The 18060-nt window shown below is 46.7% G+C and overlaps 1 protein-coding gene across 1 annotated transcript; it reads right to left on the reverse strand.

Annotated features, from left to right (window-relative positions):
• Positions 1 to 392: 392 nt before the first annotated feature.
• On the reverse strand, positions 393 to 17418 carry METTL3 (methyltransferase 3, N6-adenosine-methyltransferase complex catalytic subunit). Its single transcript, XM_086870657.1, has 11 exons — positions 17273 to 17418; positions 15316 to 15584; positions 12688 to 13041; positions 11552 to 11727; positions 9424 to 9652; positions 7511 to 7698; positions 6376 to 6414; positions 4950 to 5058; positions 3154 to 3219; positions 2065 to 2177; positions 393 to 1319 (listed from the first exon to the last, which is right to left on the reverse strand). Exons 1-11 carry the CDS (start codon positions 17373 to 17375, stop codon positions 1208 to 1210), a joined length of 1758 nt encoding a protein of 585 aa, XP_086726783.1. The 5' UTR covers positions 17376 to 17418; the 3' UTR covers positions 393 to 1207.
• Positions 17419 to 18060: the final 642 nt, after the last annotated feature.

An 18060-nucleotide genomic window follows, 5' to 3' on the forward strand; every position in this document is an offset into this window, starting at 1 on the left:
TTAAAGAAAATTCAGAAAAAAAACCTTAAAATGCCCCCAAAAAATTAAAAAAAAAATAAAACAAAAAATACCAAAACTGCACCAAAAAACCCCGAAAAATCCTGAAAATAAACCAAAAAAAAACTCCAAAAAAACCCCCAAAAACTCCCAAAAAAATCTCAAAAAAACCCTAAAAAAAATCCCAAAAATACCCAAAAAAAACTTTAAAGAAAACCCAAAGAAACTCCCAAAAAAACTTAAAAATGCCCCAAAAAATCCCTTTAAAAACCCCCAAAAAAACTCCCAAAAAACTGAAAAAAAACCCCAAAAACAGAAAGAAAAAAAACCCTAAAAAATTACCAAAAAACCTCAAAATAAACCCCAAAAAAATCAGAAAAAAACTTTAAAAAACGCCAAAAAGTCCCCAAAAAACTGAGAAAAAAGAACATTCAATAGACAAAATAAACTCTAAAAAATCCCATAAAATAACCCAAAAAAACCCCCAAAAAACCCAAAAAAAACCTCCCAAAAAACCTGAAAAAAAACCCAAAAAAATGCAAAAAAATCATGAAAAATCCCAAAAAAAACCCCAAAAAATTTCCCAAAAAAAACCCCCAAAAAATCAAAAAAAACCGCAAAAAAACCCTCAAAAAACTTAAATAAAATAAAAAAAAAACTCCAAAAAATCTCCAAAAAAATTCCAAAAAATCCCAAAAAATAAAAAAAAAATAAAAAAAAAATCCCCAAAAAAATTCCCCAAAAAATCCAAAAAAATCCCAAAAGATTCTAAAAAAAAATCGGAAAAAATCCTCAAAAACATCCAAAAAAATCCCAAAAAAATCTCCAAAAAACCAAAAAAAAAAATCCCCAAAAAATTAAAAAAAAACTCCCCAAAAAATCACCAAAAAATTCCCTAAAAAAATTTCAAAAAATCAAAAAAACCCCCCAAAAAACCCCAAAAAATCCCCAAAAAAACCCAAAAAACCCCTCAAAAAATCCCAAAAAAATCCCCCAAAAAATCCCCAAAAAATAAAAAAAAAATTCCAAAAAAATCCCCAAAAAATCCCTAAAAAAACCCCAAAAAATAAAAAAAAAATCCCCAAAAAATGCAAAAAAAATTCCAAAAAAATCCAAAAAAAAATCCAAAAAAAATCCCAAAAAATCCCAAAAAATCCCCAGAACGAAACCCCAGAGAAAGGCGCCGGAATGGGCCGGAATGTTCCGGAACTCAGAGGTTTTTGGGTTTGGAGATGATGCCGTCGGGGTAATGCTGCTTGAACTGCGCCACCACGTCGGGGTCCAGCAGGTGAATCCCGTCCAGCTGATTGCCCAGGGTGATCCTGCAAGGGCGCCCCAAAAGTCACCAAAACCTGCCCAAAACCTGCCCAAAACCTGACCAAAAAATCCCCAAAATGTTCCCAAATAACTCCCAAAAAAAACCCCAAAAAAATCACCAAAACCTGCCCAAAAATCACCAAAACCTGCCCAAAATGTTCCCAAAACCTGCCCAAAAAAATCCCAAAAAATCCCAAAAAATCCCCCAAAAAACCCCCCAAAAGTCACCAAAACCTTCCCAAAACCTGCCCAAAATCTTCCCAAAACCTGCCCAAAATGTTCCACAAAAATCCCAAAAAAAATCCCAAAAAAACCCCCAAAAAATCAAAAAAATAGCACCCAAAAAAACCCCCAAAAATCACCAAAACCTGCCCAAAAATCACCAAAACCTGCCCAAAAAATCCCCAAAATGTTCCCAAATAACTCCCAAAAAATCCCAAAAAAAATCACCAAAACCTTCTCAAAACATTCCCAAAATTTTCCCAAATTACACCCAAAAAATTCCCAAAAAAAATCCCCAAAAAATCCCCCAAAAAATTCCCCAAAAAATTCCCCAAAAAATTCCCCAAAATTCCAAAAAAAATCCCCAAAAAATTCCCAAAAAACCCCCAAAAAATCCCACAAAAGTCCCCAAAAATCCCCAAAAATCCCAAAAAAATTCCCCAAAAAATCCCCAAAAATCCCCAAAAAATTCCCCCAAATTCCCCCAAATCCCCTGAAGTTTGGGCTGACTTTGGGGCATTTTGGTACCAGTTGGGCTGCACGTTGTGGGGGCGGCCGAAGAGTTCGATTTTCCGCGTTCCCGGCGAGAGCCGCTCGATCATCCCGTAAATCTCGTCGGGTTTGTGGCTGGTCGAGCGCACCTGGAGGGGAAGTGGGGGAAAATTCCGGAGCTTTTGGGCTTTTCCCGCCTTTTTCTGTCTCTTTCCCGCCTTTTCCCGCCTTTTTTTCCCGCCTTTTCTCGGCTTTTTCCCGCTTTTTCCCCCCCTTTCTTTGTTTTTTCCCGCCTTTCGTCTTTTTCCCGCCTTTTTTCACCTTTTTCCCCGCCTTTTCCTGCCTTTTTCCATCTTTTTCCCGCCTTTTGTCTTTTTCCCGCCTTTTTCCCGCCTTTTCCCGCCTTTTCTCAGCTTTTTCCTGCCTTTTGTCTTTTTCCCGCCTTTTTTCACCTTTTTCCCCGCCTTTTCCTGCCTTTTCCCGCCTTTTTTCACCTTTTTCCCGCCTTTTCCTGCCTTTTCCCGCCTTTTCTCAGCTTTTTCCCGCCTTTTCTCAGCTTTTTCCCGCCTTTCCCTTTTTTCCCCGCTTTTTCTTGCCTTTTCCCGCCTTTTTCCATCTTTTTCCCGCCTTTTGTCCTTTTCCCGCCTTTTTTCACCTTTTTCCCACCTTTTCCCGCCTTTTTCCATCTTTTTCCCGCCTTTTGTCTTTTTCCCGCCTTTTTCCCGCCTTTTCCCGCCTTTTCTCAGCTTTTTCCCACCTTTTCCTTTTTTCCCGCCTTTTTCTGGCCTTTTCCCGCCTTTTTCCATCTTTTTCCCGCCTTTTGTCTTTTTCCCCCCTTTTCCCGCCTTTTTCCCACCTTTTCCCGCCTTTTCTCAGCTTTTTCCCGCCTTTTCCCGCCTTTTTCCCACCTTTTCCCGCTTTTTCTCAGCTTTTTCCCGCCTTTTCCCTTTTTCCCGCCTTTTTCTGGCTTTTCCCGCCTTTTCTCGGCTTTTTCCCGCCTTTTTTTCACCTTTTCCCGCTTTTTCCTGGCTTATTCCCGGATTTTGGGTTGAAATTTCCCGGGGTTTTTTTTTGGGTTGAAACCCCCCCCGTTTTGGGGTGAAATCCCGGGAATTTGGGGCTCACCTCGGCCACGATGACGTCACAATCCAGGCCCCGGTTGAAGCCCTGGGGGTTCCCCTTCACCCCCACCTGGGGGAGGGGAAATTCAGGGGGTTGGGGACCCCAAAATCGGCACAGAGACACCCCAAAAACACCCCCAAAACACCCAAAAACGCAAAAAAACACCCCAAAAACACCCCAAAAATGCAAAAAACACCCCAAAAACACCCAAAAACGCAAAAAACACCCCAAAAACACCCAAAAATGCTAAAAACACCCCAAAAACACCCCAAAAACACCCAAAAACGCAAAAAAACACCCCAAAACCACCCAAAAACGCAAAAAACACCCCAAAAACACCCAAAAATGCAAAAAACACCCGAAAAACAACCAAAACCACCCAAAAAACACCCCAAAAACCATCCCAAAAACCCCCAAAAATGCAAAAAAACACCCCAAAAACACCCAAAAATGCAAAAAACACCCCAAAAACCATCCCAAAAACACCCAAAACCATCCCAAAAACACCCAAAACCACCCCAAAACACCCTAAAAACACCCAAAAACACCCCAAAAACACCCCAAAAAAACCGAAAAACACCCAAAACCACCCCAAAACACCCTAAAAACACCCCAAAACACCCAAAAAACCAAAAAAACACCCCAAAAACCATCCCAAGAACACCCAAAAAATCCCCAAAAAATCTTTCCCAAAATCCCTCAAAAATCCCCAAAAAATCTTTCAAAAATCCCCAAAATATCCTTAAAAAACCCTTAAAAAATCCCAAAAAAGCCCTAAAAAATCCTTTAAATATCCCCCAAAAATACCCAAAAATTCCGAAAAAATCAGTTTAAAATCCCCAAAATATCCTTAAAAAATCTCCAAAAAAATCCATTAAAAATCCATTAAAAAACTCCCTAAAAATCAAAAAAATACCCCCAAAATAGCCTTAAAAAATCCTTAAAAAATCCCCCAAATATCCTTAAAAATCCCAAAAAATTCCGTAAAAAAATCTTCTAAACATCCTTAAAAAATCCCTAAAAAACCCTCAAAAAACCCAAAAAAAACTTTTAAAAAATCCTTAAAAATCCCTAAAAATCCTTAAAAAATCTCAATAAAATCCTTAAAAAAATCCCTAAAAAATCCCTAAAAAATCCTTAAAAAATCCCCAAAATATCCTTAAAAAATCCCAAAAAAATCCCTAAAAAATCCTTTAAAAATCAAAAAAAATCCTTAAAAAGTCCCTAAAAATTCCCTAAAAAATCCCCAAAATATCCTTAAAAAAATCCTTAAAAACCTCCTAAAAAATCCTTAAAAAATCCAAAAAAAACCTTTAAAAACCCTCCCAAAAATCCTTAAAAATCCCCAAAAAATCCTTAAAAAATCCCTAAAAACTCCAAAAAATATCCCAAAAAATCCTTTAAAAATCCCAAAAAAATCCTTAAAAAATCCTTAAAAAATCCCAAAAAATCCTTAAAAAACTCCCAAAAAAATCCCAAAAAAACCTTAAAAAATCCCCAAAAAATCCTTAAAAATCCCTAAAAAATCCTTAAAAAACCCTTAAAAAATAAAGAAAAAAATCATTTAAAAATCCCTAAAAAATCAAAAAAAATCCCCAAAATATTCTTAAAAAAATCTTTAGAAATCCTTTAAAAACCCCAAAAAATTCCTTAAAAATCCCTAAAAAATCCTTAAAAAATCCTTAAAAAATCCCTAAAAACCTCCAAAAAAATCCAAAAAAAAATCCCAAAAAATCCCCAAAATTCCCCCAAAATGCCCAAATTCCCCAAATTTCCCCCAGATTTCCCCAAAGCCTCACCAGGCAGTGCTCCTTGCCGTGGTTGAGCCAGTGGCCGGTGCGTCCCGTGCGGATGATTCGCTGCAGCTGATTCGTCTTCACCCAGATGATCTCGTCCACGCGCTCGTACCTGCGCCCAGCAACGGCCCCGCACAGAGGGGATTTGGGGGCATTGGGGGGAGCTTGAAAGGGATTTTTTGGGGGTTTTTTTAAGGGGTTTTTAGGGGATTTTTTAGGATTTTTTTAGGGAATTTTTAGGGATTTTTTGGGGATTTTTTGAGATTTTTTGGGGGGTTTTTTAGGGATTTTTTTGGGATTTTTTTGGGATTTTTAAATGATTTTTTGGGGATTTTTTGGGGGGTTTTTTAGGGATTTTTTTGCATTTTTTTGGATTTTTTTGGGATTTTTTGGGATTTTTTAAGGATTTTTTGGAGATTTTTTGGGGGGCTTTTTAGAGATTTTTTTGGATTTTTTTGGATTTTTTAGGGATTTTTTGGGGATTTTTAAATGATTTTTTAAGGAGTTTTTTGAGATTTTTGGGGGGTTTTTTAGGGATTTTTTTTGGATTTTTTAAGGATTTTTTAGGGATTTTTGGGGGATTTTTTGGGGATTTTTTTAAGGATTTTTGGAGATTTTTGGGGTTTTTTTTAAGGATTTTTTTGGAATTTTTTGGATTTTTTAGGGATTTTTTGGGGGATTTTTTGGGATTTTTTAAGGATTTTTTTGAGATTTTTTTGGTATTTTTTTAAGGATTGGGGGGAGATTTTTGGGATTTTTTTGGGGGAATTTTTAGGGAATTTTTAAGGGTTTTTTTGAGATTTTTTGGTATTTTTTAAGGACTTTTTTTTATGTTTTTAAGTATTTTTTGGGGATTTTTTAAGGTTTATTTAGGGATTTTTTAAGGATTTTGGGGGGATTTTTTGGGATTTTTTTGGGGAATTTTTCGGGATTTTTTAAGGATTTTTTGGAGATTTTTTGGTGTTTTTTAAGAATTTTTCAGGGATTTTTAAAGGATTTTTGGGGGGATTATTTTGAGATTTTTTGGGGATTTTTAAAGCAATGTTTTGGTTTTTTTTTTTAAGATTTTTTTGCAGATTTTTGATGATTTTTTTGGGGATTTTTAAGGATTTTTAGGAGGATTTTAGGAGATTTTTAAAGGATTTTTGGGGGGGGATTCTTCTTTGGATTTAAAGGGATTTTAAAAGAATTTTTGGGGTTTTTTTTGAGGTTTTTAGTAATTTTTAAAGATTTTTTTAAATTTATTTTTGGGGATTTTGAGCAGATTTTTGGGGGGATTTTTTGGGTAATTTTAGGAATCTTTGGGATTTTTTTTAAGGGATTTTTTTTTTAAAGATTTTGGGTTTTTTTTTAAAAAAGATTTTGAAATTTTTTTTAAAGGATTTTGGGATTTTTAAGGATTTTTTGGGGTGAAAAGCCCAAAACTCACCCCCAGAGATTGAGGCACTCACGGCCCAGCTCCATGGCCCTGGAAAAACGAGAAATTTTGGGGTGAAAACAGCGGAATTTGGGACAAAACGGGATTTTGGGTGGGAAAAGGGGGATTTTGGGGGTTTGGGGGAGAAAAAATGGGAAATTCAGAGAGTTCTTGATGGGTTTGGGGTGAAATCTGATGGATTTGGGGTTTCTGGATAAATTTAAGGAACTTCATGACCGGATTTGGGGTAAATCCCGGTGAATTTGGGGTAAATCCTTTGGATTTGGGGTGAATTTGGGGCAAATCCCATGAATTTGGGGTGAATCCGGTGGATTTGGGGTGAATCCGGTGGATTTTGGGTAGATCTGGTGAATTTGGGGTGGATTTGGGGTAAATCCGGTGGATTTGGGGTGGATTTGGGGTGAATCCCCTGAATTTGGGGTGAATTTGGGGTAAATCCCATGAATTTGGGGTAAATCCCATGAATTTGGGTTAAATCCCATGAATTTGGGGTAAATCCCATGAATTTGGGGTAAATCCCATGAATTTGGGTTAAATCCCATGAATTTGGGTTAAATCCCATGAATTTGGGTTAAATCCCATGAATTTGGGGTAAATCCCATGAATTTGGGGTGAATCCGGTGAATTTGGGGCAAATCCCGTTGAATTTGGGATGAATCCCACAGATTTGGGATGAATTTGGGTTAAATCCCAGTGAATTTGGGGTAAATCCCATGAATTTGGGGCAAATCCCGGTGAATTTGGGGTAAATCCCAGTGAATTTGGGGCAAATCCTGTGGATTTGGGGAGAATCCCATGGATTTGGGATGGATTTGAGGTAAATCCCGGTGAATTTGGGGAAAATCCTGTGAATTTGGGGTGAATTTGGGGTAAATCCCATGAATTTGGGGTAAATCCAGTGAATTTGGGGCAAATCCCGGTGAATTTGGGGTAAATCCCATGAATTTGAGGTGAATTTGGGGTGAATCCGGTGGATTTGGGGTAAATCCGGTGAATTCGGGGTGAACTTGGGGCGAATGCCACAGATTTGGGATGAATTTGGGTTAAATCCCAGTGAATTTGGGGCGGATCCCACGGATTTGGGATGAATTTGGGTTAAATCCCGGCGGATTCGGGGTGGCCCGACCTGCCGGTGACCCAGAGGAAGAGGAAGCCCTCGTCCTGCAGCACGGGGATGTTGAGGCGCCGCATCTCGTCGTCGGTCAGCGTTCCGTAGGGCAGCTCCATGTGGATGTCCCAGGGCGGATCCGCCATCACCACGGCGAACTTGCCCAGGATGGAGACGTCCAGGTAGCGAATGTCGCAGCAGATCCACTGCCAGGGGAGGAGAAACGGGGAGAAAACGGCGGGAATCGGTCAAAAAGGGAAAAATGGCGGCGCAAAATGGCGGCGCAAAATGGCGGCGCAAAATGGCTGCCATTCAAAATGGCTGCCACACAAAATGGTTGCCACACCAAATGGCAGCAGTGCAAAATGGCGGCGCAAAATGGCTGCCATTCAAAATGGCAGTGGTGCAAAATGGCGGTGAAAAATGGCTGCCACACAAAATGGCTGCCACACAAAATGGCGGTGGTGGAAAATGGCGGTGAAAAATGGCTGCCACACAAAATGGCTGCCACACAAAATGGCGGTGGTGGAAAATGGCGGTGAAAAATGGCTCCCACGCAAAATGACCGCAATTCAAAATGGCTGCCACGCAAAATGGCTGCCATGCAAAATGGCAGCGTAAAATGACTGCCATTCAAAATGGCTGCCATGAAAAATGGCTGCCGTGAAAAATGGCTGCCACGCAAAATGGCCACAGCTCAAAATGGCTGCCACGCAAAATGGCTGCCACACCAAATGGCAGTGGTGTAAAATGGTGGTGAAAAATGGCTGCCATTCAAAATGGCTGCCGTGAAAAATGGCTGCCACGCAAAATGGCTGCCATGCAAAATGGCAGCGTAAAATGACTGCCATTCAAAATGGCTGCTGTGAAAAATGGCTGCCGTGAAAAATGGCTGCCACGCAAAATGGCCAAAGCTCAAAATGGCTGCCACGCAAAATGGCTGCCACTCAAAATGGCTGCCACACAAAATGGCTGCCACACAAAATGGCTGCTGTGCAAAATGGCAGCGTAAAATGGCTGCCAATCAAAATGGCTGCCATGAAAAATGGCTGCCACGCAAAATGGCTGCCACTCAAAATGGCTGCCACGCAAAATGGCTGCCACACAAAATGGCTGCCATGCAAAATGGTGGAGGAGCAAAATGGCTGCCATTCAAAATGGCCACAGTTCAAAATGGCTACCACGCAAAATGGCTGCCATTCAAAATGGCTGCCACGCCTCAGGAAATGGCGGGAAACGGAAACGGCGGGAAATAAAAATCCTCAAAAAAATGCAAATTATTCTCTAAAAAATGCAAATTCTTGCCCAAAAAATCCAAATTATTTTAAAAAAAATTTCAAATACTTGCATAAAACATGCAAATTAGCCTCCAAAAAATTCAGATTTTTGCATGAAATATGCAAATTAGCCTCCAAAAAAAATTCAAATTTTTGCATGAAACATGCAAATAAGCCTCCAAAAATTTCAAATTATTGCCTAAATCATGCAAATTAGCCTCCAAAAAATTCAAATTTTTGCACGAAACATGCAAATTATCCTCAAAAAAACTTTTGCATAAAACATGGAAATTATCCTCCAAAAAATTCAAATAGTTGCCCAAAACATTCAAATTAGCCTCCAAAAAATTCAAATTTTTGCCTAAAATATGCAAATTAGCCTCCAAAAAATTCAGATTATTGCCTAAAACATGCAAATTAACCTCATAAAAGTTCAAATTTTTGCCTGAGACATGCAAATTACCCTCAAAAAAATTCAAATTATCGCCCAAAGCATTCAAATTAGCCTCCAAAAATTTGAAATTATTGCCTAAAATATGCAAATTATCCTCCAAAAAAATCAAATTTTTTCATAAAACATGCAAATTAACCTCATAAAAATTCAAATTATCGCCTAAAAACCCCCCAAGTGTTTAATTAGAAACGCAAATTCACCTGCGGCGGGAAGAGGCGGTCGGCGCCGGCGTCGGGGGGCGGGGCCCGGGGCAGCTCGGGCGGGGGAGGGGAGCGGTCGCGGGGCCGGGCGCGGGCGGGGCTGCGCGGGGGCGTGGCCGCGCAGGCGTCGATCTCGTAGTGCACGTATTTGCAGGTGTCCATGTGGAAACAGGTGTTGAGGAAGGAACAGTCGCCCAGGGACTCGTCCGTGTGCTTGTTGATGATGCGGCTGGCGGGGGGAACAGGCGGGAATTGGGGGGAAAACAGGCGGAAATGGGGAAAAACAGACAGAAAATGGGATTTTGGGTTTTTTTGGGGGTGAAAAATATCCAAAAAATGGGATTTTGGGGGGAAAAACAGCCAGAAAATGGGAGTTTGGAGGGAAACAGGCGGAAATGGGGAAAAACAGACAGAAAATGGGGAAAAACAGGCGGGAATTGAGGAAAAACAGACAGAAAACGGGAGTTTGGGGGAAAAACAGCCAGAAATGGGGAAAAACAGGCGGGAATTGGGGGAGAACAGGCGGAAATGGGGAAAAACAGGCAGAAATGGGGAAAAACAGCCGGAAATGGGGAAAAACAGGCGGGAATTGGGGGAGAACAGGCGGAAAATGGGAGTTTGGGGGGAAAAACAGCCGGAAATGGGGAAAAACAGCCAGAAAATGGGATTTGGGGGAAAAACAGACAGGAAATGGGGAAAAACAGACAGGAAATGGGATTTGGGGGAAAAACAGACAGGAAATGGGGAAAAACAGACAGGAAATGGGATTTGGGGGAAAAACAGGTGGAAATGGGGAAAAACAGGCGGAAATGGGGAAAAATAGACAGAAAATGGGATTTGGGGAGGAAAACAGCCAGAAAATGGGGAAAAACAGCCGGAAATGGGGAAAAACAGACAGAAAATGGGGAAAAACAGCCAGAAAATGGGAGTTTGGGGGGGAAAACACCCAAAAATGGGGGGAAAAGGCAGAAATGGGGAAAAACAGCCAGAAAATGGGATTTGGGTGGGGGAAACACCCAAAAAATGGGGTTTTGGGGGAAAAAACAGCCAAAAAATGGGGGGAAACAGGCGGAAATGGGGGGAAATCCCAAAAAATTCCCAACTAAATCCCTGGAATTCCCAAATAACCCCCAGAAATTGGGAAAAAAAAATCCCGAAAAAATCCCAAGAAATCCTAAATAAACCCCTAAAAATCCGGAAAAAAAATCCCAAAAAATTCTGAATAAATTTCCAAAAATCCGGGAAAAGATCCAAAAAAAATTCCCAAAAAATTCCAAATAAATCCCAAAAAATTCTGAATAAATCCCCAAAAATCAGGAAAAAAATCCAAAAAAAATTCCAAAATAAATCCAAAAAAACCCCCCAAAATCCCAAAAAAATCCCAAATAAATCCCAAATAAATCCCAAATAAATCCAAAAAAAATCCCAAGAAATCCTGAATAAACCCCCCAAAAAACCCCCAAAAATCCAAAAAAAATCCCAAGAAATTCTGAATAAATCCCCAAAAATCCGGGAAAAAATCCAAAAAAAATTCCAAAAAAAATCCCAAAAAATCCCAAATAAATCCCAAAAAATTCTGAATAAATCCCCAATAATCCGGGATAAAATCCAAAAAAAATCCCCAAAAAAATCCCAAATAAATCCAAAAAAAATCCCAAGAAATCCTAAATAAACCCCTAAAAATCTGGGAAAAAATCCAAAAAAAATCCCCAAAAATTCTGAATAAATCCCCAAAAATCAGGAAAAAAATCCCCAAAAAATTCCAAAATAAATCCAAAAAAACCCCCAAAAACCCCCAAATAAATCCCAAAAAATCCCAAAAAATTCTGAATAAATCCCCAAAAATCAGGAAAAAAATCCAAACAAAATCCCAAAATAAATCGAAAAAAATCCCAAGAAATCCTAAATAAACCCCCAAAAATCCGGGAAAAAATCCCAAATAAATCCCCAAAAAATTCTGAATAAATCCCCAAAAATCAGGAAAAAAATCCAAACAAAATCCCAAAATAAATTGAAAAAAAATCCCAAGAAATCCTGAATAAACCCCCAAAAAACCCCCAAAAACCCCCCAAAAATCCCAATAAAATCCCCAAATTCCCGAATCAATCCGGGATTCCCGGTGACGCACCGGAAGTGCAGGCGGCGGCAGGGCCGCTCGGCGCCCGAGGCCTTGACGCACTCCTCCTTGGTGCCGTGGTCGCAGAACTCCTGCACCTGCGCGCGCCCGCGCGACCGGAACTTCTCCACGATCGACTGCTCCTTGGCCGTGGTGGTGTTGAGCAGCTCCAGGATCTCCTGGCTCACCTGCGCGGGACACGCCCCCTCGTCCGGGACACGCCCACCGCCGAGGGGCACGCCCACTGCCCCGCCCACCCGCCGTCTTGAACCTCCGTCGTCTTGAACATCCGCCATATTGAACCTCCGCCATCTTGGATCCCCACCCACTGTGTCAGGACATGCCCGCTCGTCCGGGACACGCCCACCGCCGAGGGGCACGCCCACTGCCCCGCCCACCCGCTGTCTTGAACCTCCGCCATCTTGGATCCCCGCCTTATCTAACCTCCACCATCTTGGATCCCCGCCCACTGCATCAGGACACGCCCCCTCGTTCGGGACACGCCCACCGCCAAGGGGCACGCCCACTGCCCCGCCCACCTGCCGTCTTCAACCTCCACCACCTTGGATCCCCGCCATATCGAACCTCCGCCATCTTGGATCCCCGCCCACTGCGTCAGGACACGCCCGCTCGTTCGGGACACGCCCACCGCCGAGGGGCACGCCCACTGCCCCGCCCACCCACTGTCTTGAACCTTCGCCGTCTTGAACATCCGCCATCTTGAACCTGTACCATCTTGGATCCCCGCCCACTCGTTCAGGACACGCCCACAGCTAAGGGACACGCCCACTGCCCCGCCCACCCTCTGTCTTGAACCTCCGCCGTCTTGAACATCCGCCATCTTGAACCTGCACCATCTTGGATCCCCGCCCACTCGTTCAGGACATGCCTGCTCGTTCGGGACACGCCCACTCGTTCAAGACACGCCCACTGCCAAGGGACACGCCCACTGCCCCGCCCACCCACTGTCTTGAACCTCTGCCATCGTGAACCTCCATCTTGAATCTCCACCATCTTGAACCCCCGCCATATTGAACCCCGCCATATTGAACCTCCACCTTGAACCCCGCCATCTTGACCCCCCCGCCCACCCTTTGCCCACTCCCCCCCAAGCCCCGCCCACCCCCCAAGCCCCGCCCCCGCCGTACCTTCTTGCTCTGCTGCTCCTTGGTGGACTGCTGGCTCAGCAGGCTCTCGATCTCCAGGTCCACGTCCGACGCCGCCGCCCGCCGCCACCTCTTGGCCTCCTTCCCCTCCCCGGCCCCGCCCCCCGCCCCTCCCCCGCCCGCCCCGCCCCCCGCCCCTCCCCCCGGCCCGCCCGGCTCCGCCCGGCGCTTCTCGGCGGCCACCAGGCCGGTCATGGCGGAGAGCTTGGCGTGGTCGGCGCAGGTGACCAGGGTGGGGCCGTCCTGCAGCAGCCCCCGGCGCACCTCGATCAGCTCCTGCGCCGCAAACTTGTGCAGCAGGCTCTCGACGGCGCGCAGCGACACCGCGGTGTCACCCTGCGGGGGGAGACACACCTGAGCACACCTGGGGACAGCTGGGGACACCCTGAGATACACCTGGGCACACCTGGATACACCTGGGGACACCTGGGGACACCTGGATACACCTGAGCACACCTGGGGATACACCTGGGCACACCTGGATACACCTGGGGACACCTGGATACACCTGAGCAAACCTGAGATACACCTGGATACACCTGGGGACAGCTGGGGACACCCTCAGATACACCTGGGATACCTGGGGACACCTGAGATACACCTGGATACACCTGGGGACAGCTGGGGACACCTGAGCACACCTGGGATACCTGGGGACACACCTGAGCACACCTGGGGATACACCTGAGCACACCTGGGGACACCTGGATACACCTGAGCACACCTGGGATACCTGGGGACAGCTGGGGACACCTGAGATACACCTGAGCACACCTGGGACACACCTGAGCACTCCTGGGGACACACCTGGGGACACCTTAGCACACCTGGATACACCTGGGGACACCTGGGGACACCTGGGGCACACCTGAGCACACCTGGGGACACCTGGGGACACCCTGAGATACACCTGGATACACCTGGGGACACCTGGGGACACCTGAGAGACACCTGAGGATACCCTGAGATACACCTGAGCACACCTGGGCACACCTGAGATACACCTGAGATACACCTGGGACACCTGGGGACACCTGAGAGACACCTGAGAGACACCTGAGATACACCTGGGGACACCTGAGCACACCTGGGATACCTGGGGACACACCTGAGCACACCTGGGGATACACCTGAGCACACCTGGGGACACCTGAGCACACCTGGGGACACCCTGAGATACACCTGAGCACACCTGAGCACACCTGGATACACCTGAGCACACCTGTCAAACTTGTGCAGCAGGCTCTCGACGGCGCGCAGCGACACCGCGGTGTCACCCTGCAGGGAGAGACACCTGAGCACACCTGGGGACACCTGGATACACCTGAGCACACCTGGATACACCTGGGGACAGCTGGGGACACCTGAGATACACCTGGGCACACCTGGATACACCTGGGGACACCTGGGATACCTGGGGACACCCTCAGATACACCTGAGCACACCTGGGGACACCTGAGCACACCTGGGGACACCTGAGATACACCTGGGGACACCTGAGCACACCTGGGGACACACCTGGGGACACCTGAGATACACCTGAGCACACCTGAGCACACCTGGATACACCTGGGGACACCTGGGGACACACCTGGGCACACCTGGATACACCTGGGGACACCTGAGCACACCTGGGGACACCTAGGGACACACCTGGGGACACCTGGGATACCTTGGGACACCTGGATACACCTGGGGACACCTGGGGACACCTGGGGACACCTGAGATACACCTGGGGACACACCTGGGCACACCTGGGTACAGCTGTGTGTCACCTGGGGACACCTGGGGACACCTGGGAGGTGCCTGGATACACCAGGTTTGTGACCCCCACGCCCAGGTGTATCCAGGTGTGCCCAGGTGTTCCCAGGTGTGCCCAGGTGTGCCCAGGTGTGTTCCAGGTGTGCCCAGGTGTGCCCAGGTGTGCCCAGGTGTGCCCAGGTGTGTCCCTTACCCCGGAAATGGCGGCCCAGATGGCTCCTGCGTGGGTGGGCAGCGGCAGCGCCAGGTCCGACAGGTGTGCCCAGGTGTGTCCAGGTGTGTACAGGTGTGTACAGGTATGTCCAGGTGTATCCAGGTGTATCCAGGTGTGTACAGGTGTGTCCAGGTGTGCCCAGGTGTGCCCAGGTGTTTCCAGGTGTTTCCAGGTGTGCCCAGGTGTGCCCAGGTGTGCCCAGGTGTGCCCAGGTGTGCCCAGGTGTGTCCCTTACCCCGGAAATGGCGGCCCGGATGGCTCCTGCGTGGGTGGGCAGCGGCAGCGCCAGGTCCCACAGGTGTGCCCAGGTGTGTCCAGGTGTTTCCAGGTGTGCCCAGGTGTGCCCAGGTGTGTCCCTTACCCCGGAAATGGCGGCCCGGATGGCTCCTGCGTGGGTGGGCAGCGGCAGCGCCAGGTCCCACAGGTGTGCCCAGGTGTGTCCAGGTGTTTCCAGGTGTGCCCAGGTGTGCCCAGGTGTGTCCCTTACCCCGGAAATGGCGGCCCGGATGGCTCCTGCGTGGGTGGGCAGCGGCAGCGCCAGGTCCCACAGGTGTGCCCAGGTGTGCCCAGGTGTGCCCAGGTGTATCCAGGTGTGCCCAGGTGTGCCCAGGTGTGCCCAGGTGTGTCCCTTACCCCGGAAATGGCGGCCCGGATGGCTCCTGCGTGGGTGGGCAGCGGCAGCGCCAGGTCCGACAGGTGCAGCAGGAGGCGCCGCTCCAGCGCCGGGTCCGGTTCCGGTTCCGGTTGTTCCCCCGGGCCGGCCCCGCTGGGGGCGGGGTCTCCGCAGGGGGCGGGGCCCAGCGAGGCCACGCCCCCCGGGGCGGGGCCTGGAGGGGCGGGGCCGGAGGGGGCGGGGCTGCCGGTGCGGGGGGGCGTGGCCAGGGACAGCTCATGGCGAGGGTCTGCGGGGGGAGGGGCAGCGTAATTAGCGCTGTATTCCTAATTAATTAGCCTTATTAATTACCCCCGTTCGTTAATAACCGCCATTCTCGCTTATCCTCGTTCTTAATTAACTTCAGTTCTTAATTGCCTGCTTAATTAACGCCCTAATTAACCCTTTAACCCCCATTAACCCCATTAATTAATGCCTCCCACATCATTAACTGCGTTAATTACTGCTCTTAATTGCCTTCTTAATTAGTGCCCTAATTAACCACTTAACCCCATTAATTAATGCCTGCTGCGTCATTTACTGCGTTAATTACTGCTCTTAATTGCCTCCGCTTCTTAATGAACGCCCTAATTAACCCCTTAATGCCCATTAACCCCATTAATTAATGCCTGCTGCATCGTTAACTGCATTAATTACTGTTCTTAATTGCATCCGTTTCTTAATTAACACCCTAATTAACGCCTTAATGCCCATTAACCCCATTAATTAATGCCTACCTCGTCATTAACTGCGTTAATTGCTGTTCTTAATTGTGTGTTTTTTAATTAATACCCTAATTAAAATCTTAGCCCCCATAAACCCCATTAATTAATGACTGCCTCCTCATTAACCCCATTAATTACTCCCAGCTCTCTCATTAATACAAATAATTACTCCCAGTCCCTCATTAAGCTCACTAATTACCCCAGCGCACTCGTTAACCCCGTTAATTACTCCCAGCACGCTCATTAAGCCCATTAATTACCCCGCAAATGTTCATTAAACACATTAATCACCCCCAACCCCATCATTTACCCTGCTAATTACCTCACAGCCCCTCATTAACGCCATTAATTGTGTCTTGCTCCCTCATTAGCCCCATTAATTACTGTCCACTGCTTCATTAATCCCATTAATCTCCTCCAGCCCCCTCATTAACACCATTAATTACCCCTCAACCTCTCATTAACACTATTAATCACCCCCAACCCCCTCATTAACTCCATTAATCATACCTTAACCCCTCATTAATACCATTAATTATTCCTTAGCCCTTCATTAGCACTATTAATCACCCCTTAACCATTCATTAACACCATTAATCGCACCTAAACCCTTAATTAATTCCATTAATCACCCCCGGGCCCTCATTAACATTATTAATTGCCCCTCAGCCCCTAATTAACGCCGTTAATCACCCCTTAACCCTTCATTAACACCATTAATCACCCCATAGCCCCTTATTAGCACTATTAATTACTCCATAGCCCCTAATTAACACCGTTAATGACCCGGAGCCCCTCATTAACACCATTAATTACCCCTAAACCCCTCATTAACACTATTACTCACCCCTTAACCCTTCATTAACACCATTAATCACCCCTTAGCCCCTCATTACCACTATTAATTACCCCTCAGCCCCTAATTAACGCCGTTAATCAACTCTTAACCCTTCATTAATCCCACTGATCACCCCCAGCCACTAATTAACACCATTAATCACCCCTTAACCCTTCATTTATACCATTAATCACTTCTTAACCCTTCATTAGCACTATTAATTACCCCTCTGCCCCCAATTAAGGCCGTTAATGACCCGGAGCCCCTCATTAACACTATTAATCACCCCTAAACCCCTCATTAACCCCATTAATTACCCCTCAGCCCCTAATTAAGGCCGTTAATCACCCGCCGCCCCTCAGGCCCGGCCCTCACCGCCGCCCCCGAGCGGGTCCTGCTTCCTGCGGCGCCTCAGCCGCTCCCGGAGCGAGTCCAGCTGCTTCTTGTGGGCCTGGATGGAGCTCCAGGTGTCCGACATGGCCGCGCCGCCTCCGATCGCGATTCTGTCGCGACAGAACCCGCCCGCCTCCCGCTCCCCCTCACGCCGCCGGAAGCGGAAACACCGGAAGGGGAGGAGCCCGCCCTGAGGCAGCCGCCGCCATCTTGACTGCGGGCAAACACTCTTTGTTTCTATGGAGACGGCGCCATTTTGAGTACGGGCACAGCGTTGCCATGGCGACGCCGCCATTTTGACTGTGGGAAACCCCGCTTTGTTTCCATGGCGACGCCGCCATTTTGAGAGCTGGCAGCACCCCCCCCCCATTCCCACACGATTTCCATGGCAACCGGCGGCTTTTTAAAACCCTGGAATTCCCATGGAAACCGCGCTTTTCCTGGCGTTTCATTCCCGCTGCAAACGGCGCCGTTTCGGAGCCTCCGCTGAGGGCGGAGCGGCGCTCGCCGCCATCTTGGCGTTTTCCCGCCTCTCGTTACCCCGGCGACCGCCGCCATTTTGCCCGCTGGCCACGCCCCCTCGCGGCTGAGGCGCCGCCGCCGCCATCTTTGTTGAGGGCGCCGCCATTTTGCCCGGCGGAAATTTTGGGGTGAATCCTCTCGGTTTTGGGGCTCCCCCCTCATCCCTTCCCCTCCCCTCCCCCCCTCAGCACCGAATCACACGCGGGAGGCAGCGGGAGGACGGGGGGGGAGGGTCAGCAAAGGGATTT

This window comes from Cyanistes caeruleus, chromosome 33 (assembly GCF_971803275.1).
Source record: "Cyanistes caeruleus chromosome 33, bCyaCae1.hap1.1, whole genome shotgun sequence".
Classification (NCBI taxonomy): domain Eukaryota; kingdom Metazoa; phylum Chordata; class Aves; order Passeriformes; family Paridae; genus Cyanistes; species Cyanistes caeruleus.